The sequence below is a fragment of the Athene noctua genome, chromosome 2, assembly GCF_965140245.1.
Source record: "Athene noctua chromosome 2, bAthNoc1.hap1.1, whole genome shotgun sequence".
In the NCBI taxonomy this organism is placed as follows: Eukaryota; Metazoa; Chordata; class Aves; order Strigiformes; family Strigidae; genus Athene; species Athene noctua.
Window position 1 is genome coordinate 119,232,129 of NC_134038.1, and position 20,447 is coordinate 119,252,575.

The window sequence follows — 20,447 nt, forward strand, 5'->3', positions numbered from 1 at the left end:
GTAACTACACTGGCACTCTGAGATTAGCCAAACTAACAAGACTTCCTGATTTCTTTTTTTAGTATCCATTAATTTATTTGATTATTTGTAATTCAATAAAATAAAAAAATACTTTTGAGCTCACACATAGAACATTGCTGAGCATTGCTATGTTACCCGTTACACATATAGACAGGCTGGCTCTAGAAAACCAGCAAGGAGATAGCAACATGGCTATGAAGAATTTGAGAATGCCACCAGAATCACCACTGGCATCTCATACGAATACTACTATAAAAGGTGGGGTAGCAGTTACTTTTCTTCAACATATTTTTTTCTCTGTAGCCTTTCTGCTTCTGTTTGCTTAGAATCTCAGAAAGGTATTCACCATCTCAGACCATTAAAATTACTATGTAACATTCTTACCATACTTATGCTGTAATACCTTTCCTATTCTCAAATTATTTGATAAAAAAGGACATACCACTGTCACAATTTTGCACCTGGAACTGATTTTGAGACATAGCAATTAATTATATTCTGTAGTCATAAAAAGGGTCAGTAGCAGTAGAACCAAACCCAGAACATCAGGCTCAGGTCAGTGCTCTGTCCCATGTTGCATTCAAATTACACTTTTCTTTTTGTCAGTCTGGACTGGTGACTCTCCCAACTACTCAGCTAAAATAAGCCATGCACAGTGAGCATGAGGAAGAAGGAGGCAGAGACAACAGCCTGGGCACAGAGGGAAACTGATGTACTTTTTATCTTCTGACCAAAGAAGAGGTCACAGGACAGTGAAGTTTTATTAAAACTACATTTAATTTTTACTGCTCTTTCCCAACTTCAATTTATCTTTAAAGGACAGTATGCAAAGGCTTTACACTTCTGCTTTCAACCTTTTTTCATGTGTGAAACTTACTTTCCTTGAAACTGGTTTGCCATTAACTTAGAAACAAGGTCTATGTGGCTGCAGCTGGACTGCTTCTGGTACCTTGATTGCTGGACTCCTCCTACACCACACAGCTATCTGCACTACCGGCATCTCATTCGCGGGGCTGGGAATAAAAACCTGTGTCTCATGAGCACCTCTATGTTCCACATGAGTTTACTCTGCTAAATGAAGGTGCATCACAGTTTTTGTGGTTTTCAAATGGATAATAAATGTCGTTGTAAGATCACGAACACCAAAGGCATCTCTAAACTTAACAGATGAAAAATTCAATACACCAATCCACTTAGACTATGAAACAGTTATTAACATTTTTATCTTCAAAGTAATTAATATACATTTTCTCCCCCATACTGATGACATTTTCTGAATCAAAATTGCTAGTGCTTTGCTCTCTATCCAAGCATAGTTTTCTCTTGCTTCATTTAAGGTTCTGGAAATTGAAGTTACTGGCCTTTCACATACAGCTGTCACGTGAGTAACCTTGGATTTATCAAAATTCTTTGTTCTATTACTAAAGACAGAAAATTTTTCCCATTTCAACAAATGTCCATAGCAATAAATCCAGTGAGATAAGTAAGATGTTCTGGGAATATGAAAAATGTGAAAAATCTCAAAACAGTTTCAAAAAGGTGTTTCATTACCTAGAACAGAGCAGAGCCAGTTTTACCTGCAAGAAATCCTAAACTACCTGCTTGACTCTGTTATGATAATAATTAAAAGGTAATATTATTGATGCAGTATAAAAGGTTATTTTTTTTCAACACAGCTTTCTCATGTTTACTTCAATGACACTACTGAGTTAGGAGCTTCCTCTACTTAAAAGCGCAATATTTGGTATACTGTACAGCAAATACAGACGAAGTAAATCTATATATGGGATAAAACCTTCGTATGTATTAATGTTGAGATAATAAGATTGAGAATTATTCAAAACGGATATGTGAATATAAAATAACTTATATGAAATTCATGTAAAAACCCAAAAATTAACAACTGCAATCCCCTTTTAGGGATCATTAAAGTACAGAACTTTGCTTAAAGAACAGTCTCTGAACTTTGCTCAAACTGCAAAACACTGTAAACACGTACATCATACAACTTCCAAGCCTTCATACTTACATTACTGAAATTATATATATCTGTAATGTTGGCATTGTATCTTTGGAAAGTTCAGCAGCAATATTTACATTAACCTTTCCACTAGCTTATTGCGAAAATCAAGAAAACAGTTAGAGACTTATTTTGTTTAAAGGCAGTCTTATTGAAAGAGAGCATTAAACTATATTAGATAGATACAAGACAAAAAAAAAAAAATCACAAAACCACATGAGTTCATTTTGAAAACTCAGCTGTTCTACTAATGTTGGTAAATCAATAAACTAACGTAGCAAACCCTTTGCCTGGGATTGCCACAGTCAAACCTTTCTTTCGATCATGTGCTCCTTAGGTAAAATTGAGTATCGACACTGAAGCAGGAACCGTGTCCGAATAACATCTTACAGGAATAATTTAAAACCATTTTCTAAATTACCAGAATAATGACAGTAAGTCAGACTTGTTGACGCATTTTATTGTGAGATGGGGAGTCTGGTAAAAAACTAGAAAATGACCATGATGTAACAAGGAACTTAAAAATGAAGTTTCAGATTTGTAACATACATACATGAATACAGGAACAAATTGGCACAAAAATGTTAAACATTGTTCCCAACACTGTTTATAAGATTATTCTAATTTGGCTTACTAAGGAAATGAGAGTTTTATGGTTAGACTAATCTCTTAATAAAACTGCAGAGCATCATGCTATTAGTCACACAGTGAATTTCAAAATTTAAGAGCTTTATATTAAAAACTGGGTAAAGGTAAAATGAATTGATTGCAATTGTAAAATTAATACATTCCCATTTTAATTCTTCTGTTCTACAGTCCAAGGCAAGTATAAATGTTAACATAACACTGTTAAATCAAATCTCAATGCAAGAGAACCGATTGCATCTCTACTTTAAATCTTATCAACTTTCCAAATTTTCATACTAAAATATATTATTGTATTAATACAAACTACAGTATTATACACTACACTGTGTAATAAATAAAGAAATATAAAAATAAGACACATAAATATAAAAGTTTTCTAAAACTAAAAAGGTACATATGTCAGTAAGAAGGGTATTAATACTGCCAGGTTTGAAGACATACAGTACAAAATGTTGCACAGATCTATAAACTAAAAGAAATAAAATAATACTGATAGGTAAAAATCAGCTAACATTGTTAATAAATGGGGTCCATAATAACTAACATTTGAAAATACTTATGAGCCAGATAACATGTCATGTATGTGTCTGAAATTAAAGTAAACCAATAAAGCAATAAAGCAGATTAGAAAATTTCCCTTGTAATTATTGTAGAGAAATTCTGCAAGTCAGGTATTAACCCAAAATACCACCAAATAATTAAATAATGAAATATACCAGTGTTCTTACTTCTCTGATGGCTGAGTGTTTTTTTCCCCATGATTAGTTTCGAAGTTTGATACAAATCAACAAATGCTAGTTATTGTAGGCCACACATTGGATAAAGGCTGCTTAGAGCCTTTATAATACTGATAAATGGCACTTACAGCACACAGGTCTTGCATAAGGCCAAAGGAGATACAAAGCTTCATATCATATCCTTCATATTGTTACTACATACTCAAAACACAATTACAAACACTGATTTTGACGACTTTGCTGTCCTTACCAGTATTAACACTGTTAGTCCCTGCAATCAGAACTCAACGACAATCTTTTCAACTACATTTTTCATCACATGAGTAAGAAACTTCAGTTCTTCTATCTTCTGCTTTCTTAAGGCTAACAATACACTTTAAATGATAATATGCTCTACTACAACATCTAATGTCATAAACCGCTACCTTCTAGGTTGAATTTACAAAGGTAGCCAAGTACTGTTTGCAACTGCATTACAGGTTTCTGCAAAAGGGAATTTTGTAGTGCAGAAGTTCTCACATTTTAAAACATAAGAAAATACTGAAGAGGATTTAGGAAATGTTTTACGATTAAAAAAAAATTCATATAAATCTCTCCCAATTGTACAGCTTAAAAATTAATCAACTTAAGGATGAAAATTAATACTGATAAAACAAACAATGCCAGATGCTTGTCTAGTAAATCAGGTTTCCTACAACCTGTTAAACCTTTGCTTCCAGAGTCACTGTATTTTTCTAATCTGCTTCATGTTATAAACTTCTTCCTAACTTTGAAAACTGTGTGAAAAATTACTAAGTTTGAGGTTCAGGCACACCTGGATTTCTTTTTTTTTTCTTTTTTGTTTTTTTACATATATATTTTTTTACACAGTAGTGAACAGAAATCACAGTATGCAGGCTACTGCGTTTCCATGAAAAGCATGTATAATATAGAATGAACTTCATTACCAATTTTTTTTTCCTTATAGAAAAAACTATCATTTAAGCTTTATTTGTTTTTTTCTTCTGACACCTGCCCATTATTCTGTATAACTTCTGGTTCTGCATTGCTTGCTTGATTTACAGCTTCATCATTCTTGTTACCTTCGGTTTTCTCTTCTTCTTCTTCTTCATCTTCTTCATCCTCTACTTCTTGTAGTTTTCTACATTCTTTTTCTTCCTGAAGTCCTTCTATCTCTTTTTCTTCTTCCTCCTCTTCCTCTTTTTCACTATCTTCCTCTTCTTCCCTGGTTAGACTCTCTCTCTCATCTGAGTCGATCTGTGATGGAGATGCCCTGGCACCAGCATGCTCGTTACTGAGAACCTCCTGGCCTGTCTCCTCCTGTTCTGTGCTGTCACGCTCTTCTGCCTCTCTTTTGCAATAGGAGTAGCGATGATTCATGTGTTGAGAGTAAGACCCCGAGTGTGAAAACCTCTTTCCACATTTGTCACATTGGTAGGGTTTTTCCCCAGAATGCAGTCGCATGTGTTCGATCAAATGGTGTTTGTGTTTAAATGCTTTTTTACAGATTCCACACTCATGAGGTCTTTTACCTACAAAATAGAGCACAAACAACATGACATCATCTAGATGAAGTTTTAAAAATTTATACTGTTGTTTGCATCATGTAATGCTATTGGTGAACATATTATTAAGAATTAATAGTTTTATTTAAAAAAATGTTCTACTCCACATGTTATCAGCTTCAGTTTCTCACCTGAGCCCAAAGGACAAGGGTGCAAGGGTATACTGCCACAATTACAAGGTTAATTTGTATTTTTTTAGGAAAACTCAACACAGAAGGACAGATTCTGAGATGTAACTTTTAGCACAAAAAAGTGAGAATATAAGTAAACTAGAAAATGATACGTTTTTCTTGCAGTAAACATTATTTCCAGTCAGAAGCATTTTAATTATTCTATATTGATAGAAATTTTAAACCAACTAAGCCTTTATGTTGATTTTTGTGTACCAAGTCCTTCTTCCATGTTATAGGTAAAGGGAAAATCATTATAAAATCTAGGTTGGCATGGGTAAATGCCTTATGTACAAAACTTGCTGACTACACATATATTAACAAGAAAAATCTGCTTTGTTTCCCTTAGTTCTCTTTCTGCTCTGTTTTCCAGCTTTTGACTTTGTTGCCTTGTTTTTAGAGTCTCTTATAAACATAGCAGGAGCCTAGTAATGTTATTTTGATTTCAACACTCAAAGTTATTATGCAAAACAACGTTGTGCAGTCTTAGCCTGGACATAAAAGACAGAGACAGTAAGACAGCAGTTTTCTGGTCACACTCTACTGGTGATCAACACCTCCATGTCGACTTATGCCAAACAAGCAGCAAGGTGGGTGTTGGTTTCTCCTCCCAAGTGACAAGCAATAGGATGAGAGGAAACGGCCTCATGTTGCACCAGGGAAGGTTTAGATTAGATGTCAGGAAACATTTCTTCACCAAAAGGGTTGTCAAGCATTGGAACAGGTGGAGTCACCATCCCTGGAGGTATTTAAGAGAAGTGTAGACGGGTCACTTAGGGACATGGTTTAGTGGTGGACTTCGCAGTGTTTGGTTAATGGTTGGGCTCAATGGGTCTTTTCCAATCTAAATGATTCTACAGTTCCTTACACTGCACTCAGAAGCAGAATGGAAAGAACAATTGCATTATGAAAAAAGGAGTTACAAGAGTCTCAGAACAGGAAAGGTATGAAAATAGATAGTCTGAACAAACACAATTTGAGAAGCTTGATCAAGTGGTTAAGACAAAAGGATATTTTTTATCTTTTTAATTCTGTATGTGAGATGAAATGAAAACATTAACAAGCAGAAATATAGTATAGGCATCTAAACAATAAAACAAAGGAACAAAGGTTTTTCCTATTAAGACATTACAGCAGAAATAAGAGAGCAACAGTTATTAAAAGAAGACTAAAAAAAATGACTAAAGATACCAGAAACCGAAGCTAAAGGGGAAAACGATGAGAAATTAAAAATAAAAACCAAAACCAAAAGGGTGTTCTTTTGGGGTTAAATTCCATGTCTAATGAATGGCTGTTAACTTCAGATCATTACAAATGTGGCTCAATTTGAAAATACTTCACGCTAGATAGATACCCTGCCTTTCATGTACAGTATCATACACATACACAATTCTTTTTTCTTAATTAATAATTTTAATTTTTAATTTTTCTTAATGTACAGTTAAGCAAGGTAAATTAGAAGTAATACATCCTTGATTATAGGATGTGGCTCGCAGATGACTGTCCAAGAGCTGGATGGAAGAAACTCTCTTTTTTCTATTTGGGGTTTACGCCTTATAGATTTAAAGAAACAATTGCAGTTCTGTCAAACAAATATACAAAGCATAAGCTTCTAAAGAGACCTGAGCATAGGTGATGGTAAGAAGGACTGTTACACTTCCCTACACTTTCCAAGAACTGGATTCCAGCTGAGATTATCAGCTACACACTACCAATTAAATAATGATCTGAAACTGCTTTTGCTAGTACATACCTGTGTGTTCATACTTATGTCTCAATAATGAGCTGCTCTTCTGGAATATTTTGTCACATAAATCACATGCATACATCCCATTTTCTGTCTTTCTCATCTTTTTCTTTGGGGGTGTTGAATCAGAATCATTTTGATCTTCTACATTCGATACTCCTTCTGAGCTAGTGTCTTGCCTTTCATCCTTAAGAAAAATTATGAAAAAGGTTGAGTTCAGCAAAAAATAAAAAGGCACTGATGCAGCACACAATTTATAAAATGTAAGCTGAAGCTGCACTGTTATTCTCATTCAATTCCGTAAACAGCCAAACAAAATTGTTTAGACTTACATAATCAAAAAAACCCCTTTTGCTGCATCACTTTGCTTTGCAGTCCCTGCCACACCATACAGATGCAGAACTCTCACTGGGACTGACTTTAATCACAACCAAATCTGACTGTTGGCCAGGTCTAAGCTACATTGACACATCATGTATTAGGGCACTTCAAATAAATGCAGCATTAGGAAGGAAAAGAAGATTACAGACCTATAAAGTGCATCAGTAAGTTAGAAGAGCAAATTTGGTATCTAACTGCATTTTTCAACTAATGTTTGTCACCCACATTTTGCTACCTTGCAGATTTTATGGAAGTTCAGATTATTTTTTAATGCGGTTTTCACAAAAAGCTATTTAAGTTACCATTCTAATATGCATATTTGCCTACCTTCTTCCTGATAAAATTACGACAAATACCACTTAACCCAAAATCTGGGGACTTCAAATGTTTCATTAATAAAAAGTTTTAAAAATATCACAACTGTTGTCTATTTCTAAGCATTTCAAGTGCTGAAGCTCACCTGTAAGAAGCACAGTATTTTCTGATATCAGGAGTATCACTACACACAGAATTAATTTTATCATATATTATCAAATATGAACATAAAAATGTACATTAGCTACCTCAAATATTGTCTGTCTCAAACCTTATCGTATAAGTAAGCTTGTAACTCTTCAAGGCTCCTCAGTCTCTGGCAACACAAAACCCTGCATAAAATGCTAAACAGCCAATTTTTAAGATTTAATTAGAAACGCTCAGTCTTTCTGTGAGCCACTTTTCTGTTCTGCTTTGTCCCTACCTCCACGCACAGGTGTTTTGCAGGATGATTGACTCTGATTAGATGACATCTGGATGTACCCAGGGAGGCATAGGGCAGGATACAGGAATGGTAGATGAAGAAGATAAATACCTGCCTGACTTTCAGTCGAGAATACATTTGAATTTTGTTTAAAGTTGTCATTATAGTGTAGGATGAATTCAGCTACTCTCCAAGCCAAGAAAGCAGAGCAGCCGAAAGTTCTAAAGAGTTTATTTTCTGGATGTGGGGAAAGAGGTGAAATGGAGGCAGCAAGAAACACAAGCGATGGCCTTACTTTTCTTTCTGATCAGGAGAATTAGACTGTCTTTAAAATACTGAGCATTAATGTCCTAGAAGACACTTCTGAACCACTGAATATGGTGAAAAACTGACTTGTCCAAGCACAGAACTATATAGCTTCTCTCAGTCTGGATTCAAGCTGCCTGAGCTAACTAGCTTTGCAGAGGAATTAACAGTAACATCTATTACCCATTAATAATCAGGCCGAATAAACCTGATAGCTTATATTTACATTTTTATTTAATTTATCTTGACAGTTTTCTGTTAGTTCAGCATGGATACAGAATGGATACATCATACACAATACACAGGAATACAGGGACTGAAGTACCTGATTTCCATTGGCTTGGGTCTGTTTTGGTGGTGTTTCTTGAACTGCAGGACTAACTGTAGTAGAGTATGTATAAGCCACCTGTGGAATCAAAATGGTTTGCTTATTGGCAGCAAGAGCTCTCAAGCATGGAACACTGTTCTGGTCAGCAATGGCAACAATTGTAGGTAACTGGGCAGTGACTGTAGGTATAGCAATATTTATGGGATTGGCACTTGGTGGGATTACATTTACAATAGGATCAGAGTCTGTAATACTGTTGTCCTTTTGTGGTTCTTTTTTTGCACAAGTTAAGTTCAAAGGTTCTTCTTGGACAGAATAAACACTGTTCTGGTAAACACTAGTTATGGTAGATCTTTCCAATAGTTCTCCATGTTGCTTTGGTAGCGAAAGGTCAAGAGGTTCAATTTGTGGCTCTTCTTGTACACCCTCTGCTGTGTACGTATAACCCTGTGAATTTCTTGATGAAGAAAGGTTTAGTGGCGATGGGGATGGCGTGCTACTGCGTGAACCATTCAGAGTTGATCCTCCTGGTAAAGTCTGAGATTTTGTTGTATTGACAGGATTTTGTGAATTATTTGTGCTGTTCTGGGGTTCGTTTACATTTGTAGTTGATGCTTGATCATCATTATCTGTGGGACTGCTTAATTTAACTTGTTCAGGAGAAGATGGTCCAGAAGACTGCACAGAAATTTGTCCAGCTTGCATTTTTTCAAACCACTTTTTTACCACATCCAGTGGTAGGTTTACTGAATCTGCTATTTTTGAAAGCTCTTCTGCGCTTGGTTGTGCATTTAATGCATAATACGCTTTTAGGAGCGATAAAAGGTTCTTTACAGGTGGCTGACCAGGAGATAAGTTGTTCTCCCCAGTTTCTGATGGGACAGGGGAGTCGGGTTTCTCAGCTTCTGTTCCACTGGGCTGAGGAAGCTGAGGAGGATTTTTCGTTTCATAGTGCTTTAATTCTGGAAGTGCGTTAAGATCTCCTGGACAGTCATCACAAAGAAGACAAGTGCTATCATTGGTCTCTCCTTCAAAGTTCTTATCTTTCTCAGACTTTACTGTAAGATCTTCTGGTAATTTTTCATTTTTGCAATTATTTGTAGGAACAGAGTTTTCTTTTTTCAGATTTTGTGGAACAACCTGAAGTTGACTTGGCTGCTCCAAGCTGTAGTTGATGATAATTTTGGTTGTCCCATCTTGGTCAACCAAAGGAAGACTGATAGCTGAAATGAGGGAATGGCCAGCTTGTTGTATAGATGCATTGCTGATTGTTTCTTGTTCTTTGGATGCAAGATTAGCATGATTGTTTTCCAATACTTGCCTTATTACATTACCATCCACTGCCACTTTAAGTACATTTTGAATGTCACTTAAATTGATGCTTATGGGAGACACCAGACCTACTGTTGGTAGAACAACAGCTTGCACCACACCCTGAGGAGAACTGGTTGCCTGCAATGGGCTACCACCACTAAAAACCCCGTTCTGCAAAGGGGCTGAACAATTAATTCCTGAAGCAACCACTATGGGCTTGAATTCATAATCCACAGGTTCAGTTTTAATTTGGTTAACAGGAAGTTGCTCTTGCAAGGGTTTATTTTCTATCTTTTGTCGTATCTGTGGTCTTGCTGGGCTACCTGGTGATGCAGAAAGGGAAGGGGAGGAGCACTGAGACGTCTTGAGCCCTGACCGGGCTCGACCATTCACGGGCATCAAACCAATACACTTCTTACTGCTTATGTGTGAACTGTATGAACCAGAATGGGAAAAACGTTTCTTGCAGTTTGGGCACTCATATGGCTTCTCTCCTAAAGATTTAAAAAAAAAAGAAGAAGAAAAAAGGCATATGCAACAGTTTATTAAGTTACAATGTAACTTCATCAAGCAATAATAACTAGAAAAGAATACATCAAAATGACGTCTCAAAGAGTCCTACGGAAAAAAAATACAGTGACTTGAACAGTACGAGTAGTTATGTCACCTATAGCTCTGATGCTAGGGCCCTTTAATAAGTTTGTGATCCATTAGTAGATATAGGAGGGAGCCCACATGTTCATGTTCTAGTATTTCCCAGTAACTGTCTACATATCTCATAAATTGAGACTATATGATACTTGCAGATTTCATTAAACTCCATTCAAGTAGTACCACTGCTAACTTCAGAACCACCATTAACTACTACAGAATGAAAAAAATGGAATATGATCAACTAAGCAAAAACTGCCATAAATACAAATCATAATTGTATAAGGAGCTATGCACATTTTATTGAAGCAAACTCAAATACAATATATCCATATCTTCCTACAATACTCATTAGTGAAAAACAGGCAAAGTTTTAAGTAAAGGAAAACCAGACACATGTAGAAGACATGCATATCTGCCTTCAGAAATGAATGTCAGGTTAAATTGCTAGGAAGAGGCACACAACTATGCAATCATTACACTCCTAGTAAGAGTTGGCTTTAGAGGGAATCTGTGCTATAGAGGAAAAGGAAAGAGGCCAAAGAGATGGCTTGCTTCAGATTGAAAAGTACGTTGACTGAGGCTTTCCCACTCACAGGCACAGTGCCACTACTCTCTGGAATTGAAATGAAGACTATGTTTGCTGAGGGAGGACTCTTAAGTGAGGCGCACTTCATTGCTATTATGCCTGAGCAACTGGTAAGAAAGGAAAATATGGCCTCAAAACTTGTTTTCAGACTTTCTGTCAAAAGGTAAATCTGGGTTAAAGACAGAAATGGAGAATCTCTTTTGAGTGACTGCATTTAACTTATTATTATATATTAAAATATTTCAATATATATTAGATTTCTTATAAATTGGAACTTTTATTATAAAGTGAAACTGCTGTGACAGTATATCACAACCCTAGACCTGTGTCCTGAGGCTATTTTAATATGACTAGTCTTGAATGATGACAATCACAGCCACTAGGAAGCATACTTCTTATGTCCCAATTATTATCAATTAAAATTATCTAGCAAGGCTCATAACATGCTGAATGATCTGCAAACATTGACAACAAACAAACAAGGGAAAAAGGACCAGAAGGATGCTCCCATTTCTTCTGCCACAAGTGAAGTTTTCCTTAACTGTCAGATCCAAAGCTGCAACTGTAAATCCTCTTGAGTTATTCTATGTATTTCCTGCACACAGCTGAAGGCTGCAGTCAATTCTTACAGAGTCCCAAAGGAAAAAAAAAAAAAAAAAGAAAAAAAAAAAAAAACGGAAAGCACTAGTATTTTAAACTTAGACTTGCAAGACTGATACCACATCAGAATTATAAAGAATAGAAATGGCAACATTAGTACACAATTCAAGGCCTGGTTTATTTACCACTGTGGATTCGTAGGTGCTCCTTTAGGTGATGTTTATATTTAAAAGCTTTTCCGCATTCAGTGCACTTGAACTTTCGATTACCACTGGACTGCGTCACATGTCTCTGTAAGAAAGAATTAGTAATTATTGCATAGGACAGCACGTTGGAAAAACATCTTGTATTTTCACATTGTAACAGTGAAAATGCAATACAAAACTGAAAAGAATCAATCATAATTTTAAGAGACTGAAGGTGGTATGCGTTATGCATGAAAAAGAAAGAAATTAGAAGCCAGGTTAAAACTGACCCATGTGTATCTTCTGAATAAATCTGGTACAGTAAAAAGAAAAAAAACCAAACAAACCCAAAATATATTTGCCCCTTCTCCTAACTTCAGAAGAAGCTTGCACTGGCATGTTATGTGAGTAAGAAGTTCCAGGACGCATGCTAATTCTACTTGTGAAAGCAAAAAAACCCAAGAAAATCCCCATACCCACCACCCACAGAATAAGTCACACAGGACAGAGAAACATTAAAGCATATAAAAGCCTGTTTAAAGTTTAATCAGTTTACTTCATTTTTCCATTTACATGCTTCCAGTGCTTACTGTTGGCCTTGGATTCCTCTATGTAATAAGTCACAGGATTGCTCAAGAGAAGATGGCTCATTGACAACAAATGCACTCTCAGTCACAATTAATTCTCAAAATAAATGCAAAAAACTAAATTAAAACAAATAACAATATGGAAGTATTTCCCAAGTACACAACATCAAACCTCTTCACTATTTGTATTGAAGCTCTGTGGGGTTTTTTGTCATATTTTGCCGTGTGAGAACATTTATTGTTAAGCTCCAAATTATTTTTAATTCATCTTCATTGTTATACTAGTTTAAAAAAAGCAAAATCTAAGAAAAACAGGTAACTATATGTAGCATATATGTGATATGTGTATGCAAGATATATAATTTTATCACAAACTGTATAAATCTATGAATGTGTATTTTTAAAGACAAAAGTTACATACATTTTACAAATTGGAGCAGTTTAATTACCAAGATGAAATGGAGAAATTAGAAAATTTTCTGTTCAAATTGTTTATTTTAAAAAAAGCAGCTACTTTTTAAGTAGAGCTCACTTTGTAAAAAGGTACTCTAGCACACTTTGGACGGTAACTGGGGCAAGTATTTTCATAAACTCATTAATAGAGCTATTCACAGGGAAACAGCCAGCGTATGGACAGTTACCACAAATTGGCTGGCATGCATTAACTTCCTCTGGTGTGAAACCATGTTGGGGAGCTCCTACACCTAATTCTGGTTTTCTGTGGCTGGCAGCGCTGGGAGCAGATGCTCAGTGTGCTCAGGCTATTCTCTGAGTACAGACATGGCAACTGGGAGCTGAGATCTGTGCTGGAGAAGTCGGGGTGAATAAAAGGCAGGATGGTGCTCCTGTTGTGATTTATGCCTTTAGAGCTGCAGAACCCGTGGCTGTGCAGTTTGCTAGATAAAGTGAGCACTCTGTTATGAGATATGCTGTCCAAATTATCAACCTTCCCTGTTCTACACCCTGTCCTCCTTTACACAATACAGATGCTAACAAAAGAGAAGTTGAAACAAGATAACCTAAATTGCTTCCAAGTACTGTAATCCAACAGTTCCCTTGGGATGTGCGTTTCGTTAAGCTGCAGTTTTCGCCTCTCAGCAGATATTGCTCCCACTCTCTTTGGGGTGGGCTCCTTCCCACCTCCTCCCAGGCTCTGTAATGAGGTCTCCACTCTGACTTATCCTGATTAGCACTTGACCCTTGTTCCCAGGTTTGTCAGCTGTCTTTTGCTAGACCACATGGCTTTTCAGCTTTGTTTAACTAAGTCCCTTGAAGATGATGTTCTAGAAGAATGTGTCTGACTTGCTGCATTTCACTTCAATGATGCAACTTCAGTGAGTTTAGAGGACTGTGTCACGATTTACTTAAGCCTGTATAGAATCAGTTACTACTGTTTGACTTGAGATTATACAAGTTAAAGGATCTCAGCAGATATACAGCTACTGCAGATGCTAGGCTACATAAATATTAATACTAAATATTAGTGCATGTATTCATTCTGTCAGAAAAGTTTCTGCTCCAGTCTTCAAAATTCAGTGTTCTGCTTCCAAGGCATGGAAGCCCACATTTCTCTTACCAAATTTTTAATGAGTTTTCCTCTTTTCCTGGTCATAGTGGTAAGATGCTTTAAACTTTCTGCTAGGCAGTGTTTCCATGTATTTTGCCTTACCTTCTTATATTTGTAATTCTTTATTTGGTTTTCTTTCTGTCTGTCCTACACTTTTCTTTTTTATAAATCTGGGATATCCTCAGAGTTACTCTCCAGTATCTTCTTTAAAACTGAGAAATCATAACTCTTCATCTTAATTTTCTCAGATTCAAACGGTTTTCCCCCTTTAAGCACTGTTAAATCCACATTTTTTGTGCCTCTGATGTGTCATATATTTTTTAATGCACTGTACATAACTGCTGTCTTCTGCTCATTAAAGCATTAACTGCAGCATTCAAAGAATACTCCCCTGCATTCCTTTACATACTGAAAGAAGAAACATCAGCATTAAGGTCTGTAACTAGCCACTAATATATCCCTGCATCAAATATTTACTGTGCCTAGGAGTACATACACTTTTCATACCAGAAAATAGAAACTAATTAACAGGAATCCTCAAAAGTTATTTAGAAGACAGGAATTACAGGTACATCAGGGTTTTTTCACAAATTGTTTGATCATGGTCTTCAAGAACTGCCATTTCTCAGTGGTGTCCATGGCAGTATGAAATTTTAACCTATGGGTGCTTTGTAAATTGATGAAAAGAAAAATAAAACATGTATAAGAAGCACTTACTCATTCTTCAACATCTTTTTTTGAGCTTCATATGTTAAATATGCAGCATCACCTCCTACAACCATTAGTGGTGCAAGAGCAGCCAGGGGAGCCGTGAGGGACGCCAGGGACAGGGACAAGGGAGGGATGAAGGAGAAGGTGCAGGATGGCTCTCAGCTCTCTGCTCAGGCAGAAGTACCTGCAATTTGGCTTATTTCTCCCTTCCTCAGAAGGAGGCACAGCATGCACATATCTCTTATACTGCCTTCACTACACTAGAGATTATCTTTGCTCATTGCTTCCTTGTATGGAACAATTACAAAACTCACATGCTGGACACTAACCAGCTAACAAAGTTATCCAAATAATCTACTTTCAGGTGAAGTCTTCTAAGAATATGACACGAACCATTCTATGATTAAGTTTTGAAGATGAAGCTGTTTAAGATCCACAACCAGGAGGTCTATACTTACTATGTAAATAAGTTAATTTTCCATTACACAAATGATGTAACCATGTACATGTACATAAAGCCAACTTTGAAGATGTGATAATCTTGTGACAATAACATAAACAAATACATATTTCAAATTTACCAAGTATCTAAACTACTGTAGTTTTGATTCTGGCTATGGCTCTAGAGAAAAACCACACTTAAACGGCTATAATACTGAGTTCCAGATACTTCACAGAAACATTTATTAAATGCAATTGTGCCTTCAAAAGTACAAACCCATTAAAATATATCTGCAGAAATACAAATTAAGCTTCCCTTTGTAGAAATTCTTATGAGATTGTTTACTCACTTGGTATTTTTTAGCTTTTCATTCAAACTACATGTAAATATGAGAAAGGCTTCTAGTCCCTCCAACTACTTTATTCTTCTGCTTTTAGGCTTCTGGTTGGAAAAATGATAATAAATGTGGAAGCTCACGAAAAAGCATTATACAAAAAGCATTCACAGATTTTATCATGACATTATAACAGTAACTTTAAAGTGGAAGCCAAGCCAATAAAAGAACAAGACAGAAACTAATTGTTCATGGGAAATATATTTGAATAAACAAGAACTACCACACCAGAACACACTGACAAGGTTATGTCAAACCCTGTAAGACAGTAAAATCCCCGCAGCAGGATGGCCAATACTTCCTGTAACAATTTTTCCTATTTAATTTACCCATGAAGGTAACAGGTATAAAAACGTGTAACAAATTTTTAAACCCGTTAAATTCTTTGACTTAGCAATACTTTGTAGAATGGAGGTTAATACACAACGTGTAAAAAGAAGCATCTTCTTTACTCTGTGTTAGGGCCTTTCGGTTTAATGAAAGATCTGTTGGTTTGGAGCTGCAAGAAACGATGAAGTACCTTTATATTCTTTTCACTATTCACTTTGCATCTTTCTGTGATGTCTCCCTCCTGTTTCCTCTCTGGAAAATATCAATCTTTTTAGACTGTCCTCAGAATGGAACACCTCCAAGCCTCTCTCCGGAACCTGGTAATAAAAGTTCTGTATCTTTTTTCCTTGGCTAATTCCTGACGGTTTCAGTGAGTTCCAATTGGTTCCTGAGCTTCAGAGCACCTCTAATAAACTATGGAAGCATGTCATTGGGGATGGATGATAGGAATTGAAGGGATAAAAGAGAAAAGAAAAAGAGGGAGAGTGGAACAGAATCTCAGGACCTTCCGTAGTGATGAGATGGCTAATGCATGGAAGGCATTTCAAGGAACCATGCCCTCAGGTCAGCCCATGAACCAGAGAAAACAAGCTCAGAATATCTTTAGCTCTTTTTGTTGCTTCATTTAGTGCTGAAACATTGTATTTTATGCATAAATTATTTGTATATTGTCTTATTAACATGGATTGCATTTAAAAACTGTATCTCACAGTTCAAGCAAATTAATCAAACAATGATTTGTTTCTTAAGGGAAAAAATGGGTAATTTTGAATTGGCCAAACAGGATTTATGAAAGAAGAATGTGTTTCACTAAAGATTTGAGATTAGATTTGAGTCACAATTTTTATGTAATGTTAGCCAATGAACAGAAAAAACCCAATTACCTATAAACGCAATAAAGCACTTAGGAAAACCAAATTTAAACCCAATCTTACTGTCTAGATGAATGAAAACATAGGAATTCAAATCTCATCCTTTGACAGATGCAGGAAAAATCTGACTTCAGAAGCATGTTTAGGTGCATGCTCCAGGAATGGGACTTCAGCATGCAGATAATCTGATGTGAACAGCTTACTTTGTACATTTTCACTCACATAACAAATCACAGCATTGTTACAGAGGGCGATAAATCCTTAATTCAAATGCCACTTACTTGATCTCTTCCTGATTTGTGTGATGTCATGTGGCGGTCGAGCTGTGTTCTGTATGCAAACGTGTAACTGCACAAGGAGCAACTAAAGTTATCTTCATTTTTTTCATGGCGGTATTTAATGTGTTCCTTCAGAGAGGTAAAACGCTTGTAACCTCGATCGCAATATGGGCAAGTAAGCAGTTGGGAAAATGCATCAGGTGTTCCTACACAGGAGACACAATACACCATATTTAAATAAATATAAGTTCCAAACATTACTATCAACAAACATGCTTTACATTTACCTATATTACTATAAGAAAACATGCTGCTAGCTGCTAGAAACTCCATCTGGTTTAGAAAAGGACTAATTTTTTTTTTTCCCACAGGTATTATGTTACTAACTACAGTATGGTATGTTTGGCCCACTGGTGAGAGTCAGCACAATATGACTACCCAAAACCACACCTCACAGGGAGTCTGTTGGCCTTTCCAATACAGCACTAGAGCTTCTATATACGCATTTCTGTTTAAAAAGTAGTCTCAAAATTGTGAAATATGGTTTAAGAGCTAGTAATCTTTGTAGATATGGTTAGCTCAATCAGAGCATTCCTCAAATCCTGCTTACAAATTTAAATCTATCACTAAAACACCTAATAGTCATCCTGTTTTCAACTCCTAAGGAATAAATATATTTGCAATCTGCAGAGAATATGATTTTTCTCTTAACACAGAATTGTAAGTGAAAAGAGAACTGGGAAAAAAAAAATATTAGAAATGTGGTTTATAATTCTTACACCTGGACCTGTTGGAACAGGTCCAGAGGAGGGATGAAAAAATGACTGGGGGCTGGAGCACCTCTCCTACGTGGACAGACTGAGAGAGTTGGGGTTGTTCATTCTGGAGAAGAGATGGCTCCAGGGAGACCTTATTGCAGCCTTCCAGTACTTAAAGGGGGCTTATAAGAAAGATGGGGACAGACTTTTTAATAGGTCCTGTAGTGACAGGACAAGGCATAATATTTTTAAATTAAAAGATGGTAGATTCAGATTAGATATAAGGAAGAGGTTTTTTTATAATGAGGGTGGTGAATCACTGGAACAGGTTGCCTAGAGAGGTGGTAGATGCCCCATCCCTGAAAACATTCAAGGTCAAGTTTGACAGGGCTCTGAGCAACCTTATCTAGTTGAAGATGTCTCTGCTCATTGTAGGGGGGGTTGGACTAGATGACCTATAAAGGTCCCTTTGAACCCAAACCATTCTATGATTTTACAATACACAGATATGTACCTGTTAGTAGGACATACTGGCTGAGTGACAGGAAGGAGAGATAATGTGAGGCCACAAATATGATTCTAACGTGAACTATGGAATCTATTCTGCTGGCTTTCACGAAGTTACTTCTGTATCAGTACAGGACAAAGTGAAATCACACTGAAGCTGAATATTAATTTTACAAGTCACCACTTATGAAATTGTAACTCCCTCTTCTTATTAGCATATATTTATCCTCCATATATGGTAACATTCTATCCTTGAAAAATTCATTTTTTAAAGGATTGAAAAAACTCCTTTCTTTATAAATTGATAAAAGTGTGTTTAAATAAATGTAGGTTTTGCTGCATTTGATCAAACTATCAATTTATAAGGTGTTATATCCTCCAATGACCATGCTACTCTTTCATGCTTCAGGGGAAATCGGAAGCAAATTTTGCAAGGATGCACCTAGGCACTGTGCTGAGTGAGAGCAGGAGAGGAAGGTGGAAGGTCTTTACTGATTATCATTTTATGCTCTGAAGCACAAGGGGCAAATTTGTATGGACTGTCATTTGAAGTTGCAGAACTATAAGTATTATTAATACTCAAAATTAACCAGTACTTTAGAAAGTACTTCTGAATTATTTATCTTCATGACCTCTTCCAGCAGTTATCACCATAGATTGATTATATGATCTGTAAAGTAGAAATTAATTGTTTGTCTGGAATTTACTGGCTTCTTGCAACAAAAAAAGAGGAGTCAGACCAGCTTTCATTATTACCAGAAATCAACACCTTTTCTGTCATACAGGTTCTTTTACACTCGTTATGATAACAGGCAGGGTAACACTCGTGTTGCCCTGGGTTCTGTGTTGTTCTACTCCTTTATGCTTTTCCTGGATTAGTTGGGTTGTCCAAAAATGAACCTGTCCTCACATGTGTAAACACAGTATTCTTCCCTTCAATTCTCTTTTTTCCATCTTCAATTCAATTCACCTGACATAAAAATTACTCTATTTCAGCACAAATATAACTCAGTGGAAATGTCAAGCACGTTAACTTAAATTCTGTTTCCACTGGAGCAAATGGCAAAATGGTAATGGTTTTCCAAAGCCTCTGAAGCCTCTAACTCTCTGTCCCTTCTCTCATGAAGTCCACTGGTTTGGAAGCATGTATCTTTAGCAACTATCACTATATTTTTGGCATTATTGTTCAGCATCGTGATTTTCAGAATACTTTCCTGTGAACTTACTGGGCTAGGTCCATTTTAAATTATTAATACAAATGTGTATTTTTAATGATTACATGGAAAACATACTGCAAGGCTGTAAAACTAACCTGACAATCTGTGCCACTGCAACCACAGATTAAAATCTTAAATTTATTAAATTGTAATTTTTAAGATGCTACTGTTGAGCATATATCTTACTTGAATTTTGCAATACTTGTTAAATAAACCACAAAATATTAGTAATTCAGGTCCTATTTCTGTATGTAAATAGGCATGTCACAGTTTAAATTTCTCAAATATTTAAATTTACTTATTTTTTTTTCTAAAATCTCTAAAAACATAAAATCTCTGGGAGAGCAGAACAAAACTGTTAGCATTACTCCTTTCACAGCTCTCCCTTAGACTCCAGTACAGTAATACAGCTACAATGACATTTTTTGTTCAATTATATACATTTTTTTACACTACTAGAACACAACAACTCCTAAATGTTTACGTAGGATGTTACTTTCTTTATCTTAAATACTCCAGTAAAGGAACACAATTTGGTTGAAACTGCAGTTGTCACAGGTTATGAAAGCTGAACACTTCAGAAAGCAGCACGGAACACAAAACCAATCTAAACAGGTTTTGCCTTCAATATTCATGATGAAGATGCTTTCAATGTTTCATGATGAAAAAATGAACAAAGTATGACTTCTCATCTCACTCAGAAGAGCATCTTAAGTATGAAACTTCCTTAGAGAAAAAAGACATCTACTTTAAAATTACCACAGGTCATTATTTTTTCACATA

The 20,447-nt window shown here is 36.0% G+C and overlaps 1 protein-coding gene across 4 annotated transcripts in view; it reads right to left on the reverse strand.

The window, feature by feature from the left end:
- Positions 1-2,480: 2,480 nt before the first annotated feature.
- ZEB1 (zinc finger E-box binding homeobox 1) overlaps positions 2,481-20,447 on the reverse strand; it is a 124,232-nt gene continuing 106,265 nt past the window's right edge. For all 4 annotated transcript variants that reach the window (XM_074900032.1, XM_074900030.1, XM_074900029.1 and 1 more), the window contains 5 exons: positions 17,186-17,388; positions 12,002-12,107; positions 8,660-10,470; positions 6,915-7,095; positions 2,481-4,958 (listed from right to left, as the gene is read on the reverse strand). In XM_074900032.1, coding sequence (XP_074756133.1) covers positions 4,414-4,958; positions 6,915-7,095; positions 8,660-10,470; positions 12,002-12,107; positions 17,186-17,388 — 2,846 coding nt within the window. In that variant the 3' untranslated portion in view covers positions 2,481-4,413. The remainder of the gene's footprint in view (positions 4,959-6,914; positions 7,096-8,659; positions 10,471-12,001; positions 12,108-17,185; positions 17,389-20,447) is intronic.